The sequence below is a fragment of the Papio anubis genome, chromosome 10, assembly GCF_008728515.1.
Source record: "Papio anubis isolate 15944 chromosome 10, Panubis1.0, whole genome shotgun sequence".
NCBI lineage: Eukaryota > Metazoa > Chordata > Mammalia > Primates > Cercopithecidae > Papio > Papio anubis.
Genome location: NC_044985.1, coordinates 125,402,477 through 125,429,766, shown reverse-complemented (window position 1 = coordinate 125,429,766; position 27,290 = coordinate 125,402,477). Strand labels below are relative to the sequence as shown.

At 50.2% G+C, this 27,290-nt stretch overlaps 1 protein-coding gene across 6 annotated transcripts in view; it reads right to left on the bottom strand.

The window, feature by feature from the left end:
* The window catches only part of FARP2 (FERM, ARH/RhoGEF and pleckstrin domain protein 2), a 141,822-nt gene that overhangs the window by 18,736 nt on the left and 95,796 nt on the right, over positions 1 to 27,290 (bottom strand). For 5 of the 6 annotated variants that reach the window (XM_031651900.1, XM_031651902.1, XM_031651901.1 and 2 more), the window contains 6 exons: positions 18,075 to 18,292; positions 12,877 to 12,966; positions 11,724 to 11,857; positions 11,199 to 11,280; positions 9,262 to 9,499; positions 859 to 989 (listed from right to left, as the gene is read on the bottom strand). In XM_031651900.1, coding sequence (XP_031507760.1) covers positions 859 to 989; positions 9,262 to 9,499; positions 11,199 to 11,280; positions 11,724 to 11,857; positions 12,877 to 12,966; positions 18,075 to 18,292 — 893 coding nt within the window. The remainder of the gene's footprint in view (positions 1 to 858; positions 990 to 9,261; positions 9,500 to 11,198; positions 11,281 to 11,723; positions 11,858 to 12,876; positions 12,967 to 18,074; positions 18,293 to 27,290) is intronic. The other variant, XM_031651904.1, reaches the window with a different exon arrangement.

Below are 27,290 nucleotides of genomic sequence, written 5' to 3'. Positions count from 1 at the left end.
TAATCGGTGTGGGGGTTTCATTTTGGGGTGATGAAAATGTTCTGAATTAGATACTGATGGCTGCATAACCTTGTGAAGATACCAAAACCCACCCAATTATACATTTTTTGTATGTATGTATGTGTGTATGTATGTATATATGTATGTATTTTATTTTATTTTATTTTGAGACAGAGTTTCGCTCTTGTTACCCAGGCTAGAGTGCAATGGTGTGATCTTGGCTCACTGCAACTTCCACCTCCTGGGTTCAAGCAATTCTCCTACCTCAGCCTCCTGAGTACTGGGATTACAGGCATGCGCCACCACGCCCTGCTAATGTTTTGTATTTTTCTTAGAGACAGGGTTTCTCCATGTTGGTCAGGCTGGTCTCAAACTCCCGACCTCAGGTGATCCGCCTGCCTTGGCCTCCCAAAGTGCTGGGATTATAGGCGTGAGCCACTGTGCCTGACCGTATTTACCTATTTTTAACGGAGACAGGGTCTTGCTCTGTTGTCAGGCTGGAGTGCAGTGGTGTGATCAGGGCTTACTCCAGCCTCGACCTCCTTGGCTCAAGCAATCCTCCCATCTCAGTCTCCTGAGTAGCTGGGACCACAGGTGTGTGCCACCACACCTGGCAATTCTTTTTTTTTTTAATTCTCATAGAAACAGGGTTTCCCCATGTTGCTCAGTCTGGTCTTGAACTCCTGGGCTCAAGCAATCCTCCCACCTCAGCCTCCCAGTGTTGGGATTACAGGTATGAGCCACTGTGCCTGGCCAAAATTATACATTTTAAAAGGGTGACTTTCGTGGTATGTAAATTATATCTCAATTAAAAAAACAAAGTAGCTCAAAAAACATTCCCAGAGTAAGGTCACTCACCCTGCCAGGAGCAATGAGGTTCTCTACGCCCACCAGGTCCCGCTGCAGCTCCGTCAGCTTCTGCAGGTTCTCTAGCCGGATGAGAATGTGCTGTAGTGTGGTAGTCACCTCTGTGATGGCCTTCAGGGCATCTGTGTGGAGAGACCCCTCAGTATAGGTGTACAGGCAGTGGTGTGCACAGCACCCTCCACCCACCACCTTGTGACAAAAACCAGCATTCTAAAAGGCAGTTTTAATTAGAGGTACATCCTACTTGACTTCTTATAGCAGCGGTCCCCAACCTTTTTGGTACCAGGGATAGGTTTCATGGAAGACTATTTTCCCACAGACCAGGGGTGGTGGGAATGGTTTGGGGATGAAACTGTTCCACCTCAGATCATCAGGCATTTGTTAGATTCTCATAAGGAGCACACAAACTAGATCCCCCAAATGCGCAATTCATAATAGGGTTTGTGCTCCCATGAGAATATAATGTTGCTGACCTGACAGGAAGAGGAGCTCAGGTGGTAATACAAGCAATGGGGAGTGGCTGTAAATAAAGAGAAGCTTCACTTGCCGGTCACTCACTTCCTGGTGTGCGCCCTGGTTCCTAATAGGCTATGGACTGGACTGGTACTAGTCCATGGCCAGGGGTGCTGGGGATCCCTGCCTTATAGGACTTATAGGACTGCTGCCTACTATGTGCAGCCACCAGGTGCCTGCTCCTGCAGATACCCCTGAGGCCTTCAGGTTGTTCAACCCAAACTGTTGGCCAGCCCATATTCTGGTTTGGCAAAAAGGATAGGCTTTGTAAATAATGATTTAATGTTATGGGTAAGGCAGTATTTGCTCTTAAAGGAAAATGATTTATTGTACTTTAAAGGCTAAATGATTTGCACCTTCAAAGCAATTGTAATTTTCTCTTTTAACCAGGAACAGATGCCAATCTTATAGTTCAAGCAAAGGTAAGAGAAAGTTTATAATCTGGACAGGAAACTTAAAACACAAAGTTATACCAAGAGTAGTCTGCCCAGCTCTGAGGCCATGCTGAGAGTGGTGGCGTAGCGTAGCTGAGCCTGCTCCCACCTCTGATGATGCCTGGAGCACAGGGTCTGCATCCTCCTTGCTGGAATCACTCATGGGGACCACCTTCCCCCTTCTTTCTTTTAATTAATTAATTAATTAATTATTATTATTTTTTGAGACAGGGTCTGTCTCCCAGGCTGGAGTGCAGTGGCACGATCTTGGCTCACTGAAACCTCTGCCTCTCAAGTTCAAGCAATTCTTGTGCCTCAGCCTCCCAAGTAGCTGGGACTACAGATGCCCACCACAACACCTGGCTAATTTTTGCATTTTTAGTAGAGACAGGGTTTCACCATGTTGGCCAGGCTGTTCTCCCACTCCTGACATCAGATGATCTACTCGCCTTGGCCTCCCCAAATGTTGGGATTACAGGCGTGACCCACCATGCCTGGCCACCTTCTGCCTTGTTTTTATCATGACTCCCTCTTACTTCCGGGCCACAAAGCTTCTCCATGACAAGGTCCACACCCCTCACCCAGCACTGCCCAGTGCTCAGCTCTAGCCCTGGGAAGATTTGTTAGCATGAAGTCACCTGACTGTTCCAGCTCTATCCTTTCCAGTGGGGGTGACAACAGTCCCTTACAGCTTTCAGAAGATAAAGTCAGAAAAGAATGAAGTATGTGAAGAGATCATCATTGACAAACAAAATTGACTGACAAAATTCACTTTCCGTCAAAGACACCTGCATGACACTGAAAACAAGGAAGAACTTCAGTGAATCCAGCATAGGTCTTGGCAGCTACCAACCCTACTGCTCTGTGCAGATTTCTAAGCTCCTGACCCCAACCCCTGGCTCTCCCAGGCTGGCCATCCCGCAAGCACTTGGGTCTGAGCCCCTCCTTCCAGACACCATGTCAGGCAGAGACTCATCATGCCATGCCCATTCGCTGCATGGCTGCTTGAGTCCACTCAAACAAGCACCAGTGCCACCCTGCCCTCAAATACTGACTCCACAGAGTGCAGGGCTGGGAGCCTGACTGCCACATGGACGCTGTGCTGCACCTCGGTAGGGACTGGCCGCTGCTGGAAGCTCAGGACACATTTTGGACCTGATGGCATGATAATGATCCTATACATCACCTGATCTGCCTTGATATTCTCCACAGAACCCGCAGAACAGGGTCTCCACAGAGCAGTATCCCCTGCAGAACAGGGTCCCCTCAGAAAAGGGTCCCCCTCAGAACAAGGACCCCATAGAAGAGCATCCCCCACAGAACAGGGTCCCCTCAGAGCATGGTCCCCTCAGAAGAGGGTCCCTTCAGAACAGCATCTCACTCAGAAAAGGGTCCCCTCAGAACAGGGTCACTATAGAGCAGTGTCACCATCAGAAAAGGGTCCTCACAGAACAGAATCCACATAGCACAGGATGCCCACCAAACAGAATCCCCTGTAGAACAGGGTCCCCTCAGAAAAAGGGTCCTCACAGAACAGGATCCCCACAGAACAGCATCCACCTCAGAACAGGGTCCCCAGAGAATGCCCTCAGAACAGGGTCCCCTCAGAACTGCATCACCCTCAGAACAGAGGCCACATAGAGCAAAATCCCCCTGAGAACAGGGTCCCCACAGAAAACGATCCCTTCAGAACAGGGTCCCCACAGAACAGGGACCTCTCAGAATAGCATCCCCCTCAGAATAGGGTCCCCTCACAACAGCATCCCCCTCAAAACAGGGTCTCCCTCAGAACAGAATCCCCACAGAACAGGGTCCCCACAAACAACCTCTACAGAACAGAATCCCCACAGAAAAGGATTCCCCACAGAACAGGGTCTCTTCAGAACAGTATCCCCCTCGGAAAAAGATCCCTTCCAAACAGAATCTGCACAAAAACAGGGTCCCCTCATTACCAGGTCTCCATAGAACAGAATCCCCACAGAACAGGATCCCCTCACAATGGCATCCCCCTCAGAATAGGATCCTCTCAGAACAGGGTCCCCTCAGAACAGCATCCCCCTCAGAACAGGGTCTTCTTAGAACAGGGTACCCATAGAACAGGGTCCCTTGAGAATAGCATCCCCCACAGAACAGGGTGCCCTCAGAACAGGATCCCTTCAGAGCAGAATCCCCACAGAACTGGGTCCCCTGAGAACAGCATCTCCCTCAGACCAGAGTCCCTTCAGAACAGGATCACCACAGAACAGAATCCCCTCAGAACAGCATTCCCCTCAGAAGTGTCCTCTCAGAACAGGATCCCGCTCAGAACAGGGTCCCCCTCAGAACAGGGTCCCCACAGAACAGCACCCCCCTCAGAACAGGATCCCCCTGAAAACAGGGTCCCCTCAAAACATCACTCCTCTCAGAATAAGGTCTCCACAAAACAGAATCCCCATAGAACCGGGGCCCCTCAGAACAGGATCCCTTCAGAATAGGGTCCCCTTAGAACAGGATCCCCATCAAAACATGCTCACTACAAAACAGGTTCTCAACAGGATGGTCCTCACAGAACAGGATGCTGCACAGAACAGGGTCCCTTCAGAACAGCAATCCCCACAGAACAGGTTTCCCTCAGAACAGGATCCCTTTAGAACAGGGTCCTCTCAGAACAGAATCCCCACAGAACAGGGTCCCCACAGAAGAGAATCTACCTCAGAACAGGGTCCTCAAAGAATTGGATCCCCCACAGAACAGGGTCCCCTCAGAATAGCATCTCCCTCAGAATAGTTTCCCCTCACAACAGGATTTCCCTCAGAACAGGGTCCCCACAGAAAAGGGTCCCCTCAGAACAGGATTCCCACAGAACAGAGTCCTCTCAGAACAGCATCCCCCTCAGAATAGGGTCTCCTCAGAACAGAGTCCCCTCAAAACAGCATCACTCTCAGAACAGCATCTACACAGAACAAAATCTCTACATAACATGGTCTCCTCGGAATAGCATTCCCTTCAGAACAGGGTCCTCCCAGAACAGGTTCCCCACAAAACAGGGTCCTCACAGAATGAGATGCCCCACAGAACAGGGTCCCTTCAGATCAGAATCTCCACAGAACACCATAGAACAGGGTCCCCTCAGAACAGCATCCCCACAGAAAAGAATCTCCCTCAGAACAGGGTCCCCTCAAAACAGCACCCTCCTCAGAACAGGATCCCCCTCAGAACAGCATCCCCCACACAACAGAATCCCCACAGAACAGGTTCCCCTGAGAACAGTATCTCAAGGAATCCGAGCAGGATTCCTTCAGAACAGGATCACCACAGAACAGAATCCCCTCAGAACAGAGTCCCCACAGAAGAGGTTCCCCACAGAACATAGTCCCCTCAGAACAGGGTTCCCATGGAACAGCATCCCCCTCAGAACAGGATCCCCCTAAGAACAAGGTCCCCTCAGAAAACAGTCCCCTCAAAACAGCACTACCCTCAGAATAGGGCCTCCACAGAACAGAATCCCCACAGAACAGGGGCACCTCAGAACAGGATTCCCTCAGAACAGAGTCCCCACAGAACATGGTCCTCTCAGAACAGGATCCCGACAGAACGGGTTCCCTTCAGAACAGCATCCTCACAAAACAAGATGCCCCACAGAACAGGGTTACCTTAGAACAGCAACCCCGGCTGGGCGCGGTGGCTCCTGCCTGTAATCCCAGCACTTTGGGAGGCTGAGGCGGGTGGATCACGAGGTCAGGAGATTGAGACCATCCTGGCTAACACGGTAAAACCCCGTCTCTATTAAAAATACAAAAAAACTAGCCAGGCGTGGTGGCGGCGCCTGTAGTCCCAGCTACTCAGGAGGCTGAGGCAGGAGAATGGCGGGAACCCGGGAGGCAGAGCTTGCAGTGAGCCGAGATCGCACCACTGCACTCCAGCTTGGGCTACAGAGCGAGACTCCGTCTCAAAAAACAAAACAAAACAAAACAAAAAAACCAGCAACCCCCTCAGAACAGGGGAACAGGGTCCCCACAGAACAGGGTCCTCACAGAATCAAATCCTCCATAGAACAAGGTCCCATTAGAACAGCATCCCCCTCAGAACAGGGTTTCTACAGAACAGGATCCCCACAAAACAAGGTCCCCTCACAACACCATCCCCCTCAGAACAGTATCCCCCGCAGAACAGGTCCCCATAGAACAGGGTCCTCACAGAATAAAATCCCCACAGAACAGGGTCCCCTCACAACAGCATCCCCCTCAGAACAGTATCCCCCGCAGAACAGGATCCCCTCAGAATGGCATCCCGCTTGGAACAGGGTCCCCTCAGAACAGTATCCCTTTATAACAGGGTTCCCTCAGAACAGCATCCCCCTCAGAACAGGACCCCCCCTCAGAACAGAGACCCCTCAGAATAGAATCCTCCTCAGAACAGGGTCTCTTCAGAACAGGGTCCTTGTCAGAGCAGAATCCCCCACAGAACAGGGTCCCCTTCCAGAACAGCATCCTCCTCAGAACATGTGCCCCCATGACACTATTCCCCCCTTAGAACAAGATCCTCTCATGGTAGTGTTCCCCTCAGAATAACATTCCCCTCACATAAGAGTCCCATCAGGGTAATGAGCACCCAGGACAGGGTTCCCCTCTGAATAGAGTCTCCTCAAAACAAGGTCCTCTCAGAGCATCCCCTGTGAACAGCGTCTCTTCAGAACAGGGTCCCCTGAGAGCAGCATCCACCTGAGAGCAGAGTCCCCACAGAGCAGTATCCTCCCAAGAACAGAGTCCCCACAGAATAGAGTCTCCTCAGAGTATGGACCCCTCAGAGCAGGGTCCCCCTCAGTCCAAGATCCCCTCAGAGCGCATCCCTATCAGAACAGGACCCCCAGAGAGCAGTGTCTCCCTCATAACTGAGTCCCCTCAGAAAAGGGTTCCCCTAAGAACAGTGTTCCCCTCAAAAAAGGGTCGCCCTCAGAAGAAGGTTCTCTTGGAGTAGTGTTTCCCTCAAAACAGAGTCCCCCCTCAGAACACTGTCCCCTTCAGAACAGAGTCCACCTCCAACCATGGTCCCCTTAGAATAGAATCTCCTCAGAGCAGTGTCCTCCTTAGAACTGGGTCCCCTCAGCACTGGGTTCCCCTCAGTCCAAGATCCCTTCAGAACACATCCCCATCAGAACAGAACCCCCTGAGAGCCACATCCCCTTGTAACTGAGTACCTCAGAAAAGGGTCCCCCTCAGAACAGGTTCCCCCACAGCAGCAGGCAGAGCAGGTGCGTGATAGAACAAATCAACAACATATACTTAACATCCAGCACCCTTGGAAACTCTCATCAAAATGAAGGATAAATAAAATTGCAAGGCTGGCTTCTGTCAGCCCCAACAAATGTACTCCCTTTTGTCCAAGAGAGTTCTATTCAAGTTTTCAGGAAGATCAAGAGGCTGGTAACATTTGCACACCAAAGGCCATTTTTGAAGAAGGCCCTTCTTGACAAGCATTCCTGTGTCCCACATTTGGGGAGTGGGGTCATGGAGGGAAAGGAGCCTGCCATAGTGTCAGCTGAGAATGTTTCATCAACTGGGCTCTCACTGCTCTCCAGAGATGGCTGAGGTCTGAAGCAAACCTAGGGAGGCTGATGGTTATCAATGTTCTGTTGAATTGACAACCTCAAAGCACTTTCACAAACACAGCTTCACAGAGGTTTTGCACCAGTCTATAAATTTTACTGATGAGAAACCTGTCATGTTGTGAGGTACAGGAATCCCTCCAAAATCCTATGTCCCTCAAGCACATGGTAGACGTGGCCAGAATCCGGGCCCCAGTCTTCTCCACGGCATGTCTTCCCTGGTCGCCCGGGGTCCAGGCCACCCTCTGCTCCAGCACTCTGCCTACCTAACTACTGTGGTATAATGACTGACAACAAGAAACATTTTAAACATGGTGTGGTTATTTCATGTTTTCCTTAAAATGTTTGAAAGTGTTTTCTATAATTTTGTCCTTCTTCTTTTTAGCAAACATGAAACATTTTCTTCTAGAACGAAAAGAAAGAGAATCATCAACACTTTATGATCCATTCTATTTCTTGCTAATTAGAAAGCATCCTTATTTATATCCATTCATGGCTATGGGAAACCAGCTAGAGGAAATGCTAAGTATTTTTTCATCTATTTTTAATGACAATGATAAAATTTACTTGTAAAAACATCCTGATGTGGTGGCTCACACCTGTAATCTCAGCACTTTGGGAGGCTGAGGCAGGCGGATTACGAGGTCAGGAGTTCAAGACCAGCCTGGCCAACATGGTGAAACCCTGTTTCTACTAAAAATACAAAAATTAGCTGGGTGTGGTGGTGGGCGCCTGTAATCCTGGCTACTCGGGAGGCTGAGGCAGGAGAATCACTTGAACCTGGGAAGAGGAGATTGCAGTAAGCCAAGATCGTGCCACTGAACTCCAGCCGGGCAACAAGAGTGAAACTACATCTCAAAAAAAAAAAAAAAAAAAAAAGTCTGGGTGCGGTGGCTCACACCTGTAATCCCACCACTTTGGGAGTCCGAGGAGGGCAGATCACGAGGTCAGGAGATCAAGACCATCCTGGCTAACACAGTGAAACCCCGTCTCTACTAAAAATGCAAAAAAATTAGCCTGGCGTGGTGGCAGGCGCCTGTGGTCCCAGCTACTCAGGAGGCTGAGGCAGGAGAATGGCGTGAATCTGGGAGGCGGAGCTTGCAGTGAGCCAAGATCGCACCACTGGGCGACAGAGGGAGACTCCATCTCAAAAAACAAAAAACAAAAAAATATAAACAAAAACAAAAAACTTCCTGATGAGCATAAAGTTCCCATCAGACCACATCCCCATCAGAATAGGTCCCCATTAGAGCAGTGTCCCTCTCATGACTGAGTCACCTCAGAAAAGGGGACTAAATTTACAATAAAATTAGAAATCATATTTTTAGATTAAAAAGATCAGAGTTTACTCTTTTGTCCCTTTAATAAACATCAACAATTACAAAGGCTGTCTATGTTGAAAACTTCTAACAGGTCACGCTGGCCCAATCTTTTGCATGTTGTAGAGCCATGGCCTCCAGGACAGAAACATCCATAGGCAGCAGGTTGCCCTGGGGGTTGCACCCCATTCCCCAGTGTACTTGTGGGGGCTTTGCGGTCCCCAGCAAAAGCACATCCTGTGACCCCTGCAGGGCAATCAGAGTCATTCCCTACACTGCTCAGAAGTGGAGATGGGCAGGGCCTTGCCTGCGGGTGGAGGAGCAGAAGAGGCAGAGACCTGGTGTAGCCTGGGACCTGCCCTCTGCCAGCAGCCAGAGGAGACGGGAGGCAAGGCCAGGGCCAGTGCTGACCACTATGGTCCAGGCCCTAATGGGGTGGACTCCTGCGCTTCCCAGTGAAGGAAGTCTTCAGGTCTAGCAAAGCCGCCCCTGCCTCCCAGCCACTGATCTGATCCTCGAGATGCAGGGCCGCACCCACACTCACCATGGCAGTCGGCGTAGTCGTGGTGACCGGGAGTGTAGTGTCCACACAGGCGTCGCAGCAGCAGGCGGTAGTGCAGCAGCCGCTGGATGGGCTTCAGCAGGAACGTGTTGAGAGGCAAGTAGCAGACCTTCTGCAGCTCGAACTCCTTGTACACCGCCTCCAACTTCTTAAAGCGTTTGGTAGCCTTTTCCAGTTCTGTTAGGACCTCATCATGTCTTTGGAAGTAGCTGGTAAACTCCTGTGGAGGCGCAAGAGTGGGGCCTTTAGGTGAGGAGATGTAGGGGTCCAGGGGGAGACTGGCCTGTTTTCCTTGATGGCAGGTGCCGGCTGGAAATCCCCACAGGGCAAACTGACCGGTGGCCCAGCGTGCGCCAGTGGGGGCTTTCTAGCCTCCAAGGAATGCATCTCAACCCGTCTCAGATGCCATGTGACCTGTACCTCATTCCAACTAGAGTCACTGCTATGTGCATCACTAACTGGCCTCATATTACATGCACTGAGTGGATCAGGGCCGTCTCCTCACTGGACAGAGGAAGAACTGAGGATGGGAGGGCTGCAGTTGGCTATGTGGGACACAGTGAGGGCCCTGTCCTGGGGAGGGGAGACTCTGTCCTGAGAATGATGCTCTGAGGACTCTGTTCCGTGGGGAACCCTGATCTGAGGGAGGCCCTGTTCTGAAGAGGATGCTGGTCTCGGGGGACCCATTCTGAGGAGGACAATGTTCTGGGGGAGAATCCTGCCCTGAGGTGAACACTGTTCTGGGGGAGTCCTGTCCTGATGGAAATGGGGACACTGTCCTCAAGGGAATGCTCATCAGTGGAGAAAAAGGTTCTGAAGAGAACGATGTTCTGGGGCTGGTAAGGGCCGTGATCTAAAGCAAACCATGTTTTAAGGCGGAGTCTGTTTTGGGGGTAGTTCTGATTGGAGGGAGACCATGTTCTGCGGGACCCTGTTGTGAGGGGTATGCTGTTTCCAGGGGCATCCTATTCTTGGAGAGCCCTTATTGAGGGGGATGTGGTGAGGAGGGAACTTGTTCTGAGGGAATCAGTGTCCTGATGGGGCCCTGGACATTGCCCTGAGCCAGACTTTTTTCTGAGGGAAACAAGATTCTGAGGGAGACCCCATCCAGAGCAGGACCCTGCCCTGAGTAGGATCCTGTTCTGAGGAAGATGCAGTTCTGAGGAGACCCTGTTTGGAGGGTGATGCTGTTCTGGGGGAACCTTGTTCTAATGGGAATGATGCTCAAAGGGGACCCTGTTCTGAGGGGGCTGCTGCTCTGAGAAGGACTCTGTTTTGAGGGAACTTTATTCTGAGGGAACCCTCTTCTGAGAGCCTCAGGGGGATGCTAGTCTGAGAAGACCCTGTTCTGAGAGGGCCCTGCTCTGGGGAAACCCTGCTCTGGGAGCACCCTGCTTTGAGTAGGATCCTATTCTGAGATGGACCCTGTTCTGAGGAGATCCTTTTCTGAGGCAGCCCCTGTTTTGGGGGTCCCCTGCTCTGAGGGGATGCTGTTCTGAGGATACCCTGCCCTGAGGGGGCCCCTACTCTGAGGGGAACCCAGCTCTGAGGGGGCCCCTGTTTTGAGAAGACTCCACTCTGAGGGGGCCCCTGGTCTGAGGGGACCCCGCTCTGTGGATCCCCTGTTCTGAGGGGACCCTGCTCCGAGGGGAGCCCGCTCTGAGGGGAATCTTGGTCTGAGGGGACCCTGTTCTGTGAAACCCCTTTTCTGAGGGGGACCCTGCTCTGAGGGGACCCTGTTTTGAGCAGACCCCACTCTGAGGGGGACCCTGCTCTAAGGAGACCCTACTCTGAAGGGGATCCTGTTCTGAGGGGACCCTTTTCTGAGGGGATGTTGTTCTGAGGGGCCTCAGCTTCGGGACCGTGGTTTTGCTCCCATTAACAGCACTCGTGTAGGCAGCAGTCACCATGCAGCCTACCTTTAACTGGAGCATGTTCCTGAGCAGGATGTCCCCGATTCGTTGATGGCCGCCTTTTGTGTGGGCTTTGGAGGGCGCTTCCCTGAGTAAAAAGAAACAAAGTCATTCTAAACATGGTGAAAGCTTGCAGAAGGCACTGTAATCAGATGCAGGGTGACAGTTGCCTTGGTTCCAGCTGGAAGAAGGTTGTGAAGCTCTGAGGTGGAAGAGGCCGCAGGGCAGGGCCTGCCCTGGATGGAAGCTACTATTATGTGTCTGGCCATTCTCTAAAACAGACGGTAACCAGGCAAAAAGGGATCTTCTATTTTTAACTTGCTCCTTGCACTCTCTTTTCTGGAAGAGGGTGAATAAAGGGTATTATTATATCTGTACCTCTCCGCAGGCTCCTAAAAATATACTCCAGTGAAAAAATGGCTCTTCTGAATTAGTTTCTGAAGCTGGGAAGCTCCTAAGAGCTGTGATGATGAGTTGGTGTGGGAGTCTCCTGTGTGGGGGTCCAAGACCTGGGGGCCGAAGGGGTGTTACCAGAGTGCCAGCCTCTGCTCCACCTCGCGCAGGAAGCCTCTGTGGAACTCATAGATGGGATCGATGTTGGAGAAGAGCAGTGTCATCAGAGTCGCAGGCATGGCGTCCTCCTTCACCACTGCGCTGCGGAACCACTGTGGGAAGAGTGCGGTGTGATGGAAGGCATGGCTCTTGTTGGGGACTGAGAAACTGTGCCCCTGAGGGCCTGTAGCCATAGGACACCCTGCAATGACCCTCCAGTCACCACCTTCAAAGAGGGTTCAGACCAGCCCTACAGCTATCCTCTTTGTTGATCAAATATAATGAAACTATCCTACATCAAAAGTTTCAAATAGACACTTTGCAGCTTTATAGCTCCACAAAAACTTGGATCCAATGTTCTGACTGGACTTAGAATAAATGTTTTAAGGCAGATATATATATATATATATATATTTTTTTTTTTTTGAGACAGAGTCTCGCTCTGTCACCCAGGCTGGAGTGCAGTGGCCGGATCTCAGCTCACTGCAAGCTCCGCCTCCCGGGTTTACGCCATTCTCCCGCCTCAGCCTCCTGAGTAGCTGGGACTACAGGCGCCTGCCACCACGCCCGGCTATTTTTTTGTATTTTTTTTTTTTAGTAGAGACGGGGTTTCACCGTGTTAGCCAGGATGGTCTTGATCTCCTGACCTCGTGATCCGCCCGTCTCGGCCTCCCAAAGTGCTGGGATTACAGGCTTGAGCCACCACGCCCGGCCTAAGGCAGATATATTTAACAAAAATATATACATACCAAGTCTCACGATTATCAAGAGATATTTCTTGGCTGGGCGTGGTGGCTCACGCCTGTAATCCCAGCACTTTGGGCAGATCACTTGAGGTCAGGAGTTTGGGACCAGCCTAGCCAACATGGTGAAACCCCACTTCTACTAAATAAACAAAATTAGCTGGGTGTGGTGGTGGGCACCTGTAATCCCAGCTACTAGGGAGGCTGAGGCAGAAGAATCACTTGAATCCAAGAGGCGGCGGTTGCAGTGAGCTGAGATCACGCCACTGCACGCCAGCCTGGGTGACAGAGTGAGGCTCCATCTCAAAAAACAAACAAACAAAAAAAAGATTTATCTGTGTTCAGATGAGATATTTATTTTTAAAAAAAGTAATCAAGGACTTTCGTACCACGGTAATAACTTCTAAATCCTTCAGGTATGTTCGTTCTGTAGCGAGAATCTCCTTGACTATGAAGTAGGCCTCGTCTGCAGGCATGCGCTGAAAGAAGCAGAAAGCTGTAAGTGTGCATCCATGGGACATGGGACCCTCCCGTGTTCAGGCAGCCTGAAGTTTGTAATGTTTGCTTTCTTCTGCTCAAGTTAACATCGTCATGGGATTTTCATCTTCAACTTCTGAAGGGATTTATCCCTGAGTAAAAACATAATCCTGTTATTCTTTTGGAGAAAAGAATTGCTGTTCAAATATCACCATATGTAAACAGGGCTGAAATTTATTATTGGTTTTGTATATCACTGCCAGTGGCATAGCTGGTCAGCAGACACAGGTCCATGAGTGTGTGTGTGCTTATAAATTATTAAACCTAACCCATACAAAAGTCATTAAAAAGAGCAAACAGTGTGCATTCTAAGTGTGCCTGCGTCAGAGCGCCAGGCTTGCCGGTGCACTTCCTGATGCAGATGTGGACCATACCCCAGGCCGTTTTCTGTGCCCTGCTGGAGATAGCCCAGCCCTAAGCACTCCTATAGCCGGCAGGGCTATCTTTGCCCAAGGTGCTGGCGCCGAGCAGGCAAGCTGGCTGTGGGGGACCCTCTACACCTCACCCAACACAGTGTTCCTGGCAAAGCACATGCCTCATGATGGCCTCGGCAGGCACTGGGTCCTGTCCCTGGAGGGCCTCTCCCCACCCTGAACCCTCCAAGAGCCACCCTCTGTTGAGGTGCAACTTAACAGCCTCTTCTCCGCCCTCTCCCACTGCCCAGAAACCATGATCCTGCTCTACCCTGGCAGCCTGCCTGCCCCACCACCAGACTGTGGCCAGCTTCAGGGCAGGTGGGCCGTGCAAATACCCATGGAGCAGGTGTCAGCTCCGATCAGGGGCCTGGACACTGCCCCCTGCCCCTGTGAGGGTGCCCTACCAGGAGAAGACAGGCAAGAAGCAACACACACAGTCACACATCGCAGCACAGAGGGCTGTACAAGACACAATGCAGAGCAGAGGAGGGACTGGAGGCTGGGGGATGTGGCAGGCCGCAGCCTCACTCAGCGTGGACAGGTCAGCCCGTGGGGCAGGTCAGAGGTCAAGCGGCTGGAGCAAGGTGGGGAGGTAAGAGGGAATAGACAGGCTACTGGTGGGGAAGGCAGGCCATGTGGGCCTTCTGGACCCTTTGGGGTCTACCTGAATGTGCTGTGATGCACTTGGGCCCCAGGATGAGAGTAGATCAGGAGGGCAGAGAGGCTCCCAGAGGACCTCGGCACCAGCCGGTGAGATAGCCCTGGCTGGGGGACCCAGAGGGGTGAGGGGTGAGATCCTGGACACATTCTGAAGGTTGAGCCAACCTGATTCCAGTGTGGAGTTAAGGCGTGAGGGTTGGAGGCAGGAGGGGTGACTGCAACAGTTTTTGGCCTAAGCCAAGGAAAAGACCAGCTGCCATGACTGGAGGTTTGGGAGGAATATCAGGAGCTGGGTCTGCAAGTGAGCAAGCAGCTGAGGTGGCATGTGGGGTCATGTCTTCCTCCCTGTACTGCTGTGAAGTTCAGCACAGCCTGCAGGGTTGTCCACCCCTCGTGGATGAGAGGACAGAGGCACATTTATCCTGTGAGTGCTGAGCCCATGGATATAGCCAGTTGTGAAGGGATAGCCCGCCGAGATGCTGCTGCCTGGAGCCCTCCAGTGCCCAGGTGCTGTGCCTCCCCTGCCAGAGTCCTGCATACGTCCACTGCTGTTCTCTCAGCTCTTCCCCATGGCTGGCAGCCTGCCTGGCTCCCACAGCCCTGCCACTGTGTACCAGCTCAGTCCCCACCTCTTGGTGCAATGGCCTCCTCACCGCAGAGAAGCTGAACCACCTTTCCAGCCTTTAGGCTTTTTCAATTTTTTCTTTTTGAGCTTCATGATATTAAAAATGACTTTTTCGGCCGGGCGCGGTGGCTCATGCTTGTAATCCCAGCACTTTGGGAGGCCAAGGCGGGCGGATCACGAGGTCAGGAGATCGAGACCATCCTGGCCCACATGGTGAAACCCCGTCTCTACTAAAAATACCAAAAATTAGCCGGGTGTGGTGGCGGGCGTCTGTAGTCCCAGCTACTCGGGAGGCTGAGGCAGGAGAATGGTGTGAACCTGGGAGGCGGAGCTTGCAATGAGCCAAGATTGCGTCACTGCACTCCAGCCTGGGCGACAGAGCGAGACTCTGTCTCAAAAAAAAAAAAAAAAAAAAAAGAGAGAGAGCTTGATATGCCCAGTGAATTCTCTGGGGTCAGAGCTGGTCCCGTCCCTAGAGGCCCATGCTTATGGTCTGCGAGGCCCCAGCCTTCCCCACACAGCTGAGGGACAGGGATGCTGCATGTTAATGCCCCACAAACTGTTGGCCTTGGGCCCTGGGGGAGAGTCTGGTATAGGGAGGACGACTTCCTAGCCACAGTCACCTTGGCATGGAGTCCAAAAGCAATGTCCTAACTCTGAATGTTGTTCTGTAGGAACAGGATGCTCGAGTCCCGGAGCAGCTCTACTCCTCCAGGGGTGAGGTTCACAGACACAAACACCATCAGAGAGCCACAGCAGTCGCTGATGAGACTGCTCATCACAGGTGCTACCACTGGGTCACAGGGGAGTCAGGGGAGCAGAGTGGCCAAGAGAAGGGCCGTCCATCCTGCCCCCGCCCCCGCCTCATCAGCCCAAGGAATACCATAAGGAGACTCTCAGGGACAGAAAATACAGCAGCTGCCACTCTGCCCCCACCTCCAGATCAATGTCCAACCTGAGGCCCCAGTACGCTGGGCTACAGGCCAGAGATGAGAGGGCGGCCAGGGACAGCCCCAGAGGAGCGTGCAATTCCTGTGAACTTCGCCACCTGTCACCACAGCAAGGGTCTGTGTGCCCATGCAGAGCATGGAAGAGGCTTCTGCCACCTTTGGCTTTCCTACCTTTCGACTATTGCTGGTCCTCACAAATCTCTATTAAAAAGGCGACAAACGGTGCATCAAGTGGGAGACACTGGGGAGGAAGGCACAAGCTGGCGTGGGTGGGCTGGAGGGTGGGAAGCTCTTTGCTCCTCCCGGCACAACCAAGCAACTGGGTGCAAGTGCAAAAGCTTGACGGGCGGCCTCAATGGCAGCACGTGGTTCTCAGACCCCTGTGTCACCCTGGTTCCCCCAGGAGAGTGGTCTGCCAGGCTCTGCCAGCAGAGCCGTCAGTGAATCTGGGGCCGGGGTCTCCCCAGAACCTGTTGCAGCCTGGCTGGAGACACTGGTTCATGAGGTCAGCACAGAGGGGTACTCTGGTGGAAACCTACCTCCGGGTCAAACCAGCAGCCCCTGCATGTGATGAAGGGGCCATCCTTGCCATCTCAGAGCCCACCTGTGCTGGGCACTAGCCTTGCTATGTCAGCTCACACACACAGAATTGAAGCAGAGCCCAGAGCCCTCCCTCCAGAGCCCAGGTGTTGAGGAGAGGTAACAGGAGACACCACGTCAGGGCTGAAGGTGCCCACACGCAGGGGCTGGGCCCAAGGACTGCTGAATCTTTCTCTGCAGTGACTCAGCCACTAACTCCTCAAGGGCATGGCTCTGTGAGGACCCTGAGGTGCCCCCATCCCAGAGGGCCTTGTCATGCTGCTGGCCCCATGCCACGTCGTGACTAACAGGCTTCTCCCAGGGCCACCTGCCACCAGCCCAATTATCCTCAGATGTGACAAGCTGTCAACCTATACAACCATCTGAAGAATCAATTGATTTTCATAATATAAAAAGTTACAAATTAAAATTTAGTCTTAATAACAGACTGCCTGGTAGCCATTTTTTGTTTTTGTACCGAAGAAACAGTGAACTAGAGAGACTGTCATTAGGTTTCCAAAATAAAATAAAAAGACATCTGTCTTGGAAACAGTCTGCTGCCAGGACCCAGAACCAGCCCTCACCTTCAGGCCTCACACAGCAGCACGTTTAATGTCCTTTGCTGCCTCCAGACCAGGGGGCTCCTTCCATTCCAGTGGGATCCAGGGACCCCCAGAGCACAGGGAAGGAAGAGCCTGCCCTGCCTGTGCCATCCCACCTGCTGAGAGTCCCAGCATCCCACGGGTAGCCCTGCCATCTGGAAGGCAGGCCTTGGACAGAATATCCTCTGGCCAATTCAGGCCAAAGCAGGAGTGCTGAGGTGTCACAATAACACGCCTCCCCCTGTACCAGCACTGACTGCCTCCCTCCTAGAGGCCCCATGGCCGCTTCCCATCCAGCTGCCACTCAGGGACCCTGTGTCTCCCTCCTCTGTGGACTCCAGGCCCAATATACTCCGCAAACTCCCTGGACCCTGAGTCTCTTCTTTTAGGGCCCATCTGCAAAACCGTAGCTGTAGGCAGACTCCACTGGGCTGGGAGAGTGGAGGCCACCTGAGGCCACAGCCTCCCTGCCCTGGCTGCCCTATGTCTGCCAGCAGCGAGCTTCTCTGCTGGGTCACTTTCTCCTTGCAGACTCTCAGTTTGTGCCCTTATTCCTATCATCTTCGGTAAAAGGAGACCCACAGGGGACACTGCCTCAACTTTGTCATAAACCCTCAGTCCTGCCTGTGGCCCATGTACCCCTCCCCTTGCCACAACAGCAGAGGACTGTCCCCTCCCCACAGGTGGCTCCTCCACTGTCTCCAACGTCTGGCCCAGGGCACCTCCTTGTCCACAGGGTCTCCCACCCAAGAGCCTCTCCAGAACCCAAAGGGGTCCCTGGTGGACCCTCCCTTAGCACCCAGATCTTTCCTCCCAGTTACTCAATTGTTAAAAGTAGAAGCTTGACCAAGCAAGGAGGGAAGAAAGGAGTCAAGGAGGTAGGAAGGGAGGGAGAAATGAGGAAGGGAGGAAGGAAGGAAGAGTGGGGGAGGCTAGAAGTGCCTACTCAGTCCCAGGACCCAGCCTGACACATGGAGCCTGTGGGTGCCAGGAAACTGTTTGCTAAATGAACAAGGAAACTTGTTTCTATATGAAGGAACCTGGGGTCCCAGAGATAAGAGGAAAGTCTCAGGAAGGTTTTGCTAGGGAAGGCGGCCCAGCACCTCCTCTCTGCTCAGGACGCTGGTAGGGTGGCTGTGAGTGCAGGGCCCTTCCCTGCCCCACCCCGGGGTCCCCACCAGCACCACCCCAAGGAACAGTGAGCACAGGTCCATCCACCTGGCAACCCTCTGCTAGCTTCTCAAGCCTCGAGGGGCCCACCTTGTGTCTCGGCTCCTCGTAGTCCATCCCAGCTCCGCCAGCATCACTGAGGACAGGGCTCAGGAGTGGGGATGAGCCCTGTTCAGCTGGGCCCAAAGGCACCTGAAATGCAGGGCTCAGACTCAGGGGGCTGTTCCGGCTGGAGGGAGAAGGCTGAGGACTCTTCGTGGAAAGGCCTGGAAATGAATGGGGTGGGGGATGGAGCGAGAAATGAGAAAGGGCTGTGAGGCTGGCTTAGAGCCACTACTACACTCCTGACCACTCAGCCGCCAGACTCACACAGTGCCAGGCACTTCCTGGAAAACGTGTTTAGGTAAAGCCTCTATTACACACGATACTAAACGTGACATAAACTGAGAATGAGGGTTGATGGTTCATCCACCCAATTTCAGAGAGCAATCCACAGACTGTGGATCCCCCAGGAATCTAGGGGGGCCTGGATACCATCCTTGTGTTTCCTGGGGGCTTTTTTTTGCTCTGCAGAATATGTAACTATGATAAAATCAAGCACCACAAAGTGTGTAAAAGCAAAAGACACCACCAGGAAGGGGGAACACTTTCTATGTGCATTGCTAGAGGTTAGAGACTTAAGATGTCAAACCAGTGCTAACATCTGAAAAAGCAATGTCTATTTTAAGGCCAAACTTATTATTCATTAAAAAATGGATCATATAAAACTGCTCAATTCATGACACTGTTTTCCAGTTCCGTTTTTCATTAATGGGAATTTTATTTTGGTTTTCTAAAATACAGTAATAATTTTCTCCTTAAAACAATGCTTGTTTTTGAATAAATAGGTGCCAAATTTGCAGCCCAATTCTAAGGAGGATGATGATGTATATTTCATTGTGAATTTTATAATAAAAAAAATCCTTTTCTATTTAAAAAAAATTCACAACAGTTAATTCCTAATGTTTTTCTATGGGAAACCAGTAACTATTAAGTGCCAAATTTTAAAGATAACTTTACCTGGCTAACATGGTGAAACCCTGTCTCTACTAAAAATACAAAAAATTAGCCGGTTGTGATGGTGGGCGCCTGAAATCCCAGCTACTCGGAAGGCTGAGGCAGGAGAATGGCATGAACCCGAAACCACCAAAGGCCAGGTGTGGTAGCTCATACCTGTAATCCCAGCACTTTGGGAGGCCAAGATTGGTGGATCACCTGATGTCAGGAGTTAGAGACCAGCCTGGCCAACATGGTGAAACCCCATCTCTACTAAAAATATAAAACATTAGCTGGGTGTGGTGGCGGGTGCCTGTAATCCCAGATACTTGGGAGGTTGAGGCAGGAGAATCGCTTGAACGGCGGAGGTTGCAGTGAGCTGAGGTGGTGCCATTGCGCTCCAGCCTGGGCAACAAGAGCAAGACTCCGTCTCAAAACAAACAAACAAAACTATCAAAGATGGACATTTATGTTTCCAAGTGTATAGTGTTTGAACACTGAAACCATCATGATTTCTAACGATGATTACTGAGTCGGCTTACCAAATGTTGCAACAGAAGTAACTCGATTTGAACCCCTGATTGCATAAATGCCACACCATGGTGCCTCTTTACTCTACCCACAACTGGTTTCAAAGCAAGATTCTCTTACACTATTGCTGGCATCTTCAGATGCAGTTGCCTGTAGTGACCAGTTTATAAAACCCAAACTTGGTTCACTTAACCTAAAACATGTAAGTGTATAGGCAGATTAGTATAGAGCAGCTTCTTGAGAGCAGCCGACATCATGATTCCGTTTGCTGGGCACGCATAAGCAACTCAACAGGTTAACCCTCCAGTGGGACATGGGAGATGGAGGGGAGGAAGTCCTTATTTTCACATTGACAAATCAGAAGCCCTGGAAAGATCTTGTCTGCTGCTAGGAATTCTACTTATTAGGATTCTTAAGATGAAATATCAGTGCTCATGACAGCAGAGCTTTCCTCTGGAATTTTTCACAAGATACATTTAAAACACGATGAAACATTCATTGCTATAGAAAACCTAGGTAACATCACTATAGGAAATTATTAACAACCAATTTATTAGAATTTGCTTTTATTACACATTCAGTTAAAGTACACTAAGCAACCTGAAAATAGCATGAAATTCCTACTTCCTCCTTGCCTCACATACTGGGCCACATTTGGTCTTCGTCACTTCTGAAGGGCTCAAAGTGGAACTGTGGCTCTGTGATAGCCCCTGAAGTGTGGATTACTTCTTATGTTGAAAAGAGGCAGGTTTCCAAAGATGCGCTGTTTGGGGTTTGTGTTCCAGAATCTTCTTTGTCCTCAATAAGCCAGAATTTCACAAGGAGATATTTTACGTGATGAAAATTCAGAGAAAAGTCTAGAAGCTGCTAATATCTATTTATTCTTCATAACTGTATTGTTCAGGGTGTAGCAGGAAGATGTTTTCCACTCATTGCTTCTGGAAGTTCAAGTCGGCCTTCACTACTCTGCCCTTGGGTCCTTCCAGGGTTCCTCATAGCACCTCACTTGGAGTACAGTCCAACAGCAAGTTACTAGTTGACAGTTTACCAAAAAGTTGCTGCAAAACCTGCCTTTAAGTTGCAGGAGGTAAAACTTGAGGAAATGGCATAATCACGAGACACATCATAACGTGTGCTGCTATGATGCTGTTGGGGTTGCAAACAGGCCATGGCCAATGTGGGTTAACAGGGCTGTAAATTAGAAAGGGCCACTCCCGGCCGGGCGTGGTGGCTGATGGCTGTAATCCCAGCACTTTGGGAGGCTGAGGTGGGTGGATCACGGGGTCAGGAGTTTGAGACCAGCCTGGTCAAGATGGTGAAACCCTGTCTCTACTGAAAACACAAAAATTAGCCAGGTGTGGTGGCACGTGCCTGTAATACCACCTACTCGGGAGGTTGAGGCAGGAGAATCGCTTGAACCTGGGAGGTGGAGGCTGCAGTGAGCCGAGATCGCGCCACTGCACTCCAGCCTGGGCAACAGAGGAAGACTCCGTTTCAAAAAAAAAAAAAAAGGAAAATGCCACTCCCAGTAAACAACTCCTCAATAAATACCTCATAAAGGAAGGACACTCCCCTTTAGGACAGACTGCTCATTTGGAATAAACTATTTTTGGTTCTATGGAGGTTAAAAGTCATCATTTGATAATATTATGAATACTTTTTTGAGACAGAGTCTTGCTCTGTCGCCCAGGCTTGAGTGCACTGGCGCGATCTCTGCTCACTGCAAGCTCCACCTCCTGGGTTCACGCCATTCTCTTGCCTCAGCCTCCCGAGTAGGTGGGACTACAGGTGCCCGCCACCACGCCCAGATAATTTTTGTATTTTTAGTAGAGATGGGGTTTCACCGTGTTAGCCAGGATGGTCTCGATCTCCTGACCTCGTGATTCGCCCGTCTCGGCCTCCCAAAGTGCTGGGATTCCAGGCATGAGCCACCGCACAAGGCCATAAATACATTTTTTTGAGACAAAGTCTCTGTTGCCCAGGTTGGAGTGTAGTGGCACAATCTCAGCTCACTGCAACCTCTGCCTCCTGGGTTCAAGTCATTCTTGTGCCTCAGCCTCCTGAGTAGCTGGGACTACAGGTACACACCACCATGCCTGGCTAATTTTTGTATTTTTAGTAGAGATGGGGTTTCGCCATGTTGGCCAGGCTGGTCTTGAACTCCTGACCTCAAGTGATCTGTCCGCCTTGGCCTCCCAAAGTGCTGGGATTACAGGTGGGAGCCACTGCTCCTGCCCTATTATAAATACTTTCTATTTAACAAAAAATGGTCAACTCATAATTTAGTAAATACATTAAAAAGTACCACAAACTACCATTAAACATTTTTTTTTTTTTTTAAATTTTTTGAGACCTAGTCTCTCACTCTGTTGCCCAGGCTGGAGTGCAGTGGTGCAATCTTGGCTCACTGCAACCTCTGCCTCCTGGGTTCAAGCGATTCTCGTGCCTCAGCCTTCCGAGTAGCTGGGACTACAGGCGCCCGCCACCATGCCCAGCTAATTTTTGTATTTTTAGTAGAGATGGGATTTCACCATGTTGGCTAGGCTGGTCTCGAACTCCTGACTTCAGGTGATCCACTTGCCTTGGCCTCCCAAAGTGCTGGGATTACAGATGTGAGCCACTGTGCCCAGACCCTTTTCCTTTCTCTTTTGTTTAAATGGATGGGATCTTATGAAGTCCAAACTGAACTTGAACTCCTGGCCTCAAACAGTCCTCTTGCCTTAGCCTTCTGTGTAGCTAGGACTACAGGCGTGCACCACTGTGCCTAGTTTAAACATTTCTTTAAATGTTAGCTATAGCAAACCTTATAAATCAAGCCTACTTCAAATTACACAAACACAGATACAGATCCTACATGATAAAGTCAATAAATCTGTGGGGAGACTTTTTTTTTTTTTTTTAACAAGCAACTGACGATGAATGTGTAACTTCATTTACACACGAAGTTGTTGGACTGTGTCCTCATGCCTGATTTTGTATGGGCTGTTGCATTTATCCCTGGGGAACACGTTTAGCTGAAGTCACCAACACAGACGTACTCCACAGTAAGAAGACAAGTGTGGGACCACGGCTGTGAAGGGTGCTTTCCACAGTCACATATGATAGGATAAAGTTAGTGTCTTTCAGGCTCTTCTATTTTGAATTCTGTGGATATCATAAAAGGACACTTGGCCATAGTGCTCCTCCGTCTTAGAAAATCTTTTTGACCCTGACAATGCACATCAGAATGCAGGGTTAAAATCAGATGTCGGCTGGGCGGGGTGGCTCACGCCTGTAATCCCAGCACTTTCGGAGGCTGAGGCAGGTGAATTACGTGAGGTCAGGAGTTCGAGAGAAGCCTGGCCAGCATGGTGAAACTCCCTCTCTACTAAAAATACAAAAATTAGCCGGGTGTGGTGGTGCATGCCTGCAATTCCAGCTACTCTGGAGGCTGAGGTGGGAGAATCGCTTGAACTCGGGAGGTGGAGGGTGCAGTGAGCCAAGATCGTACCACTGCACTCCAGCCTGGGAAACAGAGTGAGACTATGTCTCAGAAAAAGAAAAAAAGGCAGAGAAGTTTTAAAATGCTAAATATCAAGTTTTAGGTGCCACAGAATATGTGTAGTTTTACCTGACATGGTAAAGAATTAATCTTAGGTATCTGTAAAAAACAAACTCTAAATCCAAGGTCCTCTACTAAAAAGCAGCCAGTAAGAATCAGTTGGCTGGGCGCGGTGGCTCAAGCCTGTAATCCCAGCACTTTGGGAGGCCGAGACGGGCGGATCACGAGGTCAGGAGATCGAGACCATCCTGGCTAACACGGTGAAACCCCGTCTCTACTAAAAATACAAGAAAATTAGCCGGGCGAGGTGGTGGGCGCCTGTAGTCCCAGCTACTTGGGAGGCTGAGGCAGGAGAATGGCGTGAACCAGGCGGAGCTTTGCAGTGAGCCGAGATGGCGCCACTGCACTCCAGCCTGGGGCACAGAGCAAGACTCCGTCTCAAAAAAAAAAAAAAAAAATCAGTCTTGTTCTGAGTTACAGGAGTCCCTTCTATAAAATTCATATCATACACAACTCATAGGAGGACACACCTACTACACACAAAGATGAGGCCCAGCTATCCCACGATATCCTCAAGAAGGACTGACTTCTTTACCTGTAGACAGGACTTCAATTGTCAACATTAAGAGACTTGAAATTGAGAGATAAAAACAGTAGTTAGGTTTTACTGAGCTCTACACTTTTGCTGGGATGGATCACAAACTGTCCACTGGCTGTTCACTGTCAGGCTTCATTGCCTAGACTGCACTTTGGGAAGAGAATAACATCTGAAATATTCTCAAAGCTGCCGATTGGCCGGGCGTGGTGGCTCATGCCTGTAATCTCAGCACTTCGGGAAGCCGAAGTGGGCGGATTACTTGAGTCCAGGAGTTTGAGACCAGCCTTGGTAACATGGTGAAACTCAATCTCTACAAAAACAAAAAAAATTAATAAAATTATCAAAAATTTAGCCAGGCGTGGTGGTGCGCACACCTGTGGTCCCAGCTACTCAGCAGGTGGATGTGGGAGAAATGCCTGAGCCTGGGAAGTCAAGGCTGCAATGAGCCGTGATCAGGCCACCACACTCCAGCAAGTAACAAGGTTTGATCATCTTCAAAAGATACATATTTACTTATTTTTCTTTAGACAGTCTTGCTCTGTTGCCCAGGCTGGAGTGCAGTGGCGCAATCTCAGCTCACTACAACCTCTGCTTCCTGTATTCAAATGATTCTCAGGCCTTGGCCTCCCAAGTAGCTGGGATTACAGGTATGTGCCACCGTGCCTGGCTAATTGTTATTATATTTTTCGTAGAGACAGTTTTTGTCATGGTGGTCTCAAACTCCTGGCCTCAAGTGATTGGCCCACCTCAGCCTCCCCAAGTGCTGGGATTACAGGTGTGAGCCACCATGCCCAGCTTTTTCTTTTCTTTTTTTGAGACTGAGTCTTGCTCTGTCTCCCAGGCTGGACTGGAGTTGCAGTGGCATAATCTCAGCTCACTGCAGCCTCTATCTCCTGGGTTCATGTGATTCTCCTGCCTCAGCCTCCTGAGTAGCTGGGATTACAAGTGCATACCACCACACCCAGCTAATTTTTGTATTTTTAGTAGAGACGGGGTTTCACCATGTTGGCCAGGCTGGTCTTGAACTCCTGACCTAGTGATCCGCCCACCTCAGCCTCCCAAAGTGCTGGAACTACAGGTGAGAGCCACTGTGCCCAGCCTTTTTTTTTTTGAGACAGGGTCTTGCACTGTTGCCCAGGCTGGAGTGCAGTGGCACAATCATGGCTCACTGCAGCTTTGCCTTGACCTCCAGGGCTCGATCCTCCCACCTCAGCCTTCCAAGTAGCTGGAATCACAGGCACACATCACTGTGCCCAGCTAGTATTTTAGTTTTTTTGTAGAGATGGGGTCTTCCTATGTTGCTCAGACTGGTCTTGAACTCCTGACTCCCTCCCTGGGCTAAAATGATCCTCCCACCTTGGCCTCCCAAAGCGTTCTGATTCCCGGCCAAAAGGCATAAAATTTAAAACTGTTATTTCAGACTGTCGGCAGTGAGCATCTCTGGCAGATGATTTTTTTTTTTTTTTTTTTGGAGACGGAAAAATAAATAAAACTAACTTTACCCAAGCTGTCACCCAGGCTGGAGTGCACTGGCATGACCTCAGCTCACTCCAATCTGTCTCCTGAGTTCAAGTGATTCTCCTGCCTCAGCCTCCTGAATAGCTGGGATTACAGGTGCCTGCCACCACGCCTAGCTAATTTTTTTTTTTTTTTTGTATTTTTAGTAGAGACGGGGTTTCACTATGTTGGCCAGGCCAGTCTCGAACTCCTGACCTCGTGATCTGCCGTCCTTCGCCTCCCAAAGTGCTGGGATTACAGGCAGGAGCCACTGCGCCCGGTCTGGCAGGCGATTTTCTTTGTGGCAGTTTCTTTACTTCCAGAATTTTCTCAATATTCAACACATGATTTCTGAAATGTCATTTAAAAATCACAGTGTTAAACTTTTGTGCTTACCTTCACTTTTTCCTTCAAGACACTGTTTTTATTCTTCTAACTAGGTGATGAAAGAGAAATATCACATTTAGAGAAAAAGGTAAAGTTAGTTTTATTTCATTCTTTTCAACTTTCCTCTTTAAAACTCTAACAAATGATTCTTGAAAATATTTGCCTATTAGTGGAGGAAGAATCAGCTCTTGTTGGCAAAATTCAAGGTCAAGTTGAAGGTTAACTTCAGAGGCGGTACAGGAAACTGAGGCTCGATCAATGAATTGTTAATTCCAGAAGAAAAGGAAAATGTGGAACTGTCCAAGGGATCCAAGTAAACGTGAACCCGATGAGTTAGCCCAAAATTATTTCTGGCTTCACTATTGGAAGAGGATGTCATGAGTCGCTTTCACACAAAATCTGGCTCAAAGAATACAAGTGGGAGATAGAAAAATGGTCAATGGCGAGGGGTCCAGGTATTGGTTCATCTCTTACTGTGCATTTAGTTCATCTCCCTACCCGGCATCACTGCCTACAGGACAGGATGTGAAGATGTGATGCGTGGCATAGCTTTCCAAAGGGCCATTTGGGGTTTTAACGAGCTGACACACAAAGCCCTGGGCCACGGCTTGGTAGGCAGTACACAGTGGAACCACCGCTGCTGCTCTCACATGGTTCAGAGAGCTGTATCAACACACAAAGTGCTCCCAATAATCTTTATTTCTTTCCTGTTTTGCTCTAAATAAACGAGACATTTTCTTTCCTAAGAAAAGCAGGTGTTCTAACCTGTAACAGCAAGTTATGCTTTGGGCCATTTGTCCCGATCTGCTGTCTGCCAGGTGTACGGTGTCCTCTTGAATGTGTGAAGGTGCTCCAGAGCCTCTATGTTTTTGTTCTAATACATTGTGTCCAAAACTTTGAGAAGCATGCTCTGGCTTATGAATCTTTTTACTGGAACAATGGAGGCAAGGTCCTGAAAACAAACTATTAAAGTAAACTGAATAAAGGGTGATGGTTATTAGGATTAGGAAAGAAATATAATCTGAATTGACATATTTTAAGAACATAAGGGCCACATGGTTCTTACCGTCTAAATCAGTCAACTTATAGACCTAATACAGAAATGCTTTTGAGCAGTTTCTTGAAATCAGGATTTATGCACCCAGGTGCCTCCCACTTCATCCTTAGGCAGCGGGCGCTGGGCAGGGGTGGCCCAAGGACCAGGAGGGCGATGGTTAGGGAGGACGGCCAGCATAATGTCAGGGGCTAAGTGAGGCCCCTGGGATTCATTCCCCACTCCTCTAAGTGGGAAGTAACTATTCATCCGTGGGCTCTGAGGAGACCCATGAGTTTGTTCTGAAAAGTGCCTTCTGAAAACTGCCACCACAGCCCCTCTGCTCTGGTGTGGCAGGTACAATTCTAAGCTCCAGGAAGGGCTTACCGCCAGGTGCCTCCCTTCCTGGCCTCAGGTGCTCACTGGCCACCCTGCCCACTGGGCAGCAGGTGCCTTAGAGCCCCGGGGAGGCACCATCACCTTCCCGGAGGCGCCTGACATCAGTGGCTGCAGCTCTGTGCTGCTCTAAGGTCCCAAAAGGGTAAGTGAGGAGCCTATCCTCAAAGGGCTCAAAAGCAGAAGGCAGTGTCCAAAGCCCCCGCCCCATCAGGCGCGTGTGGGGCTAGAGAGGCGTGGACACTC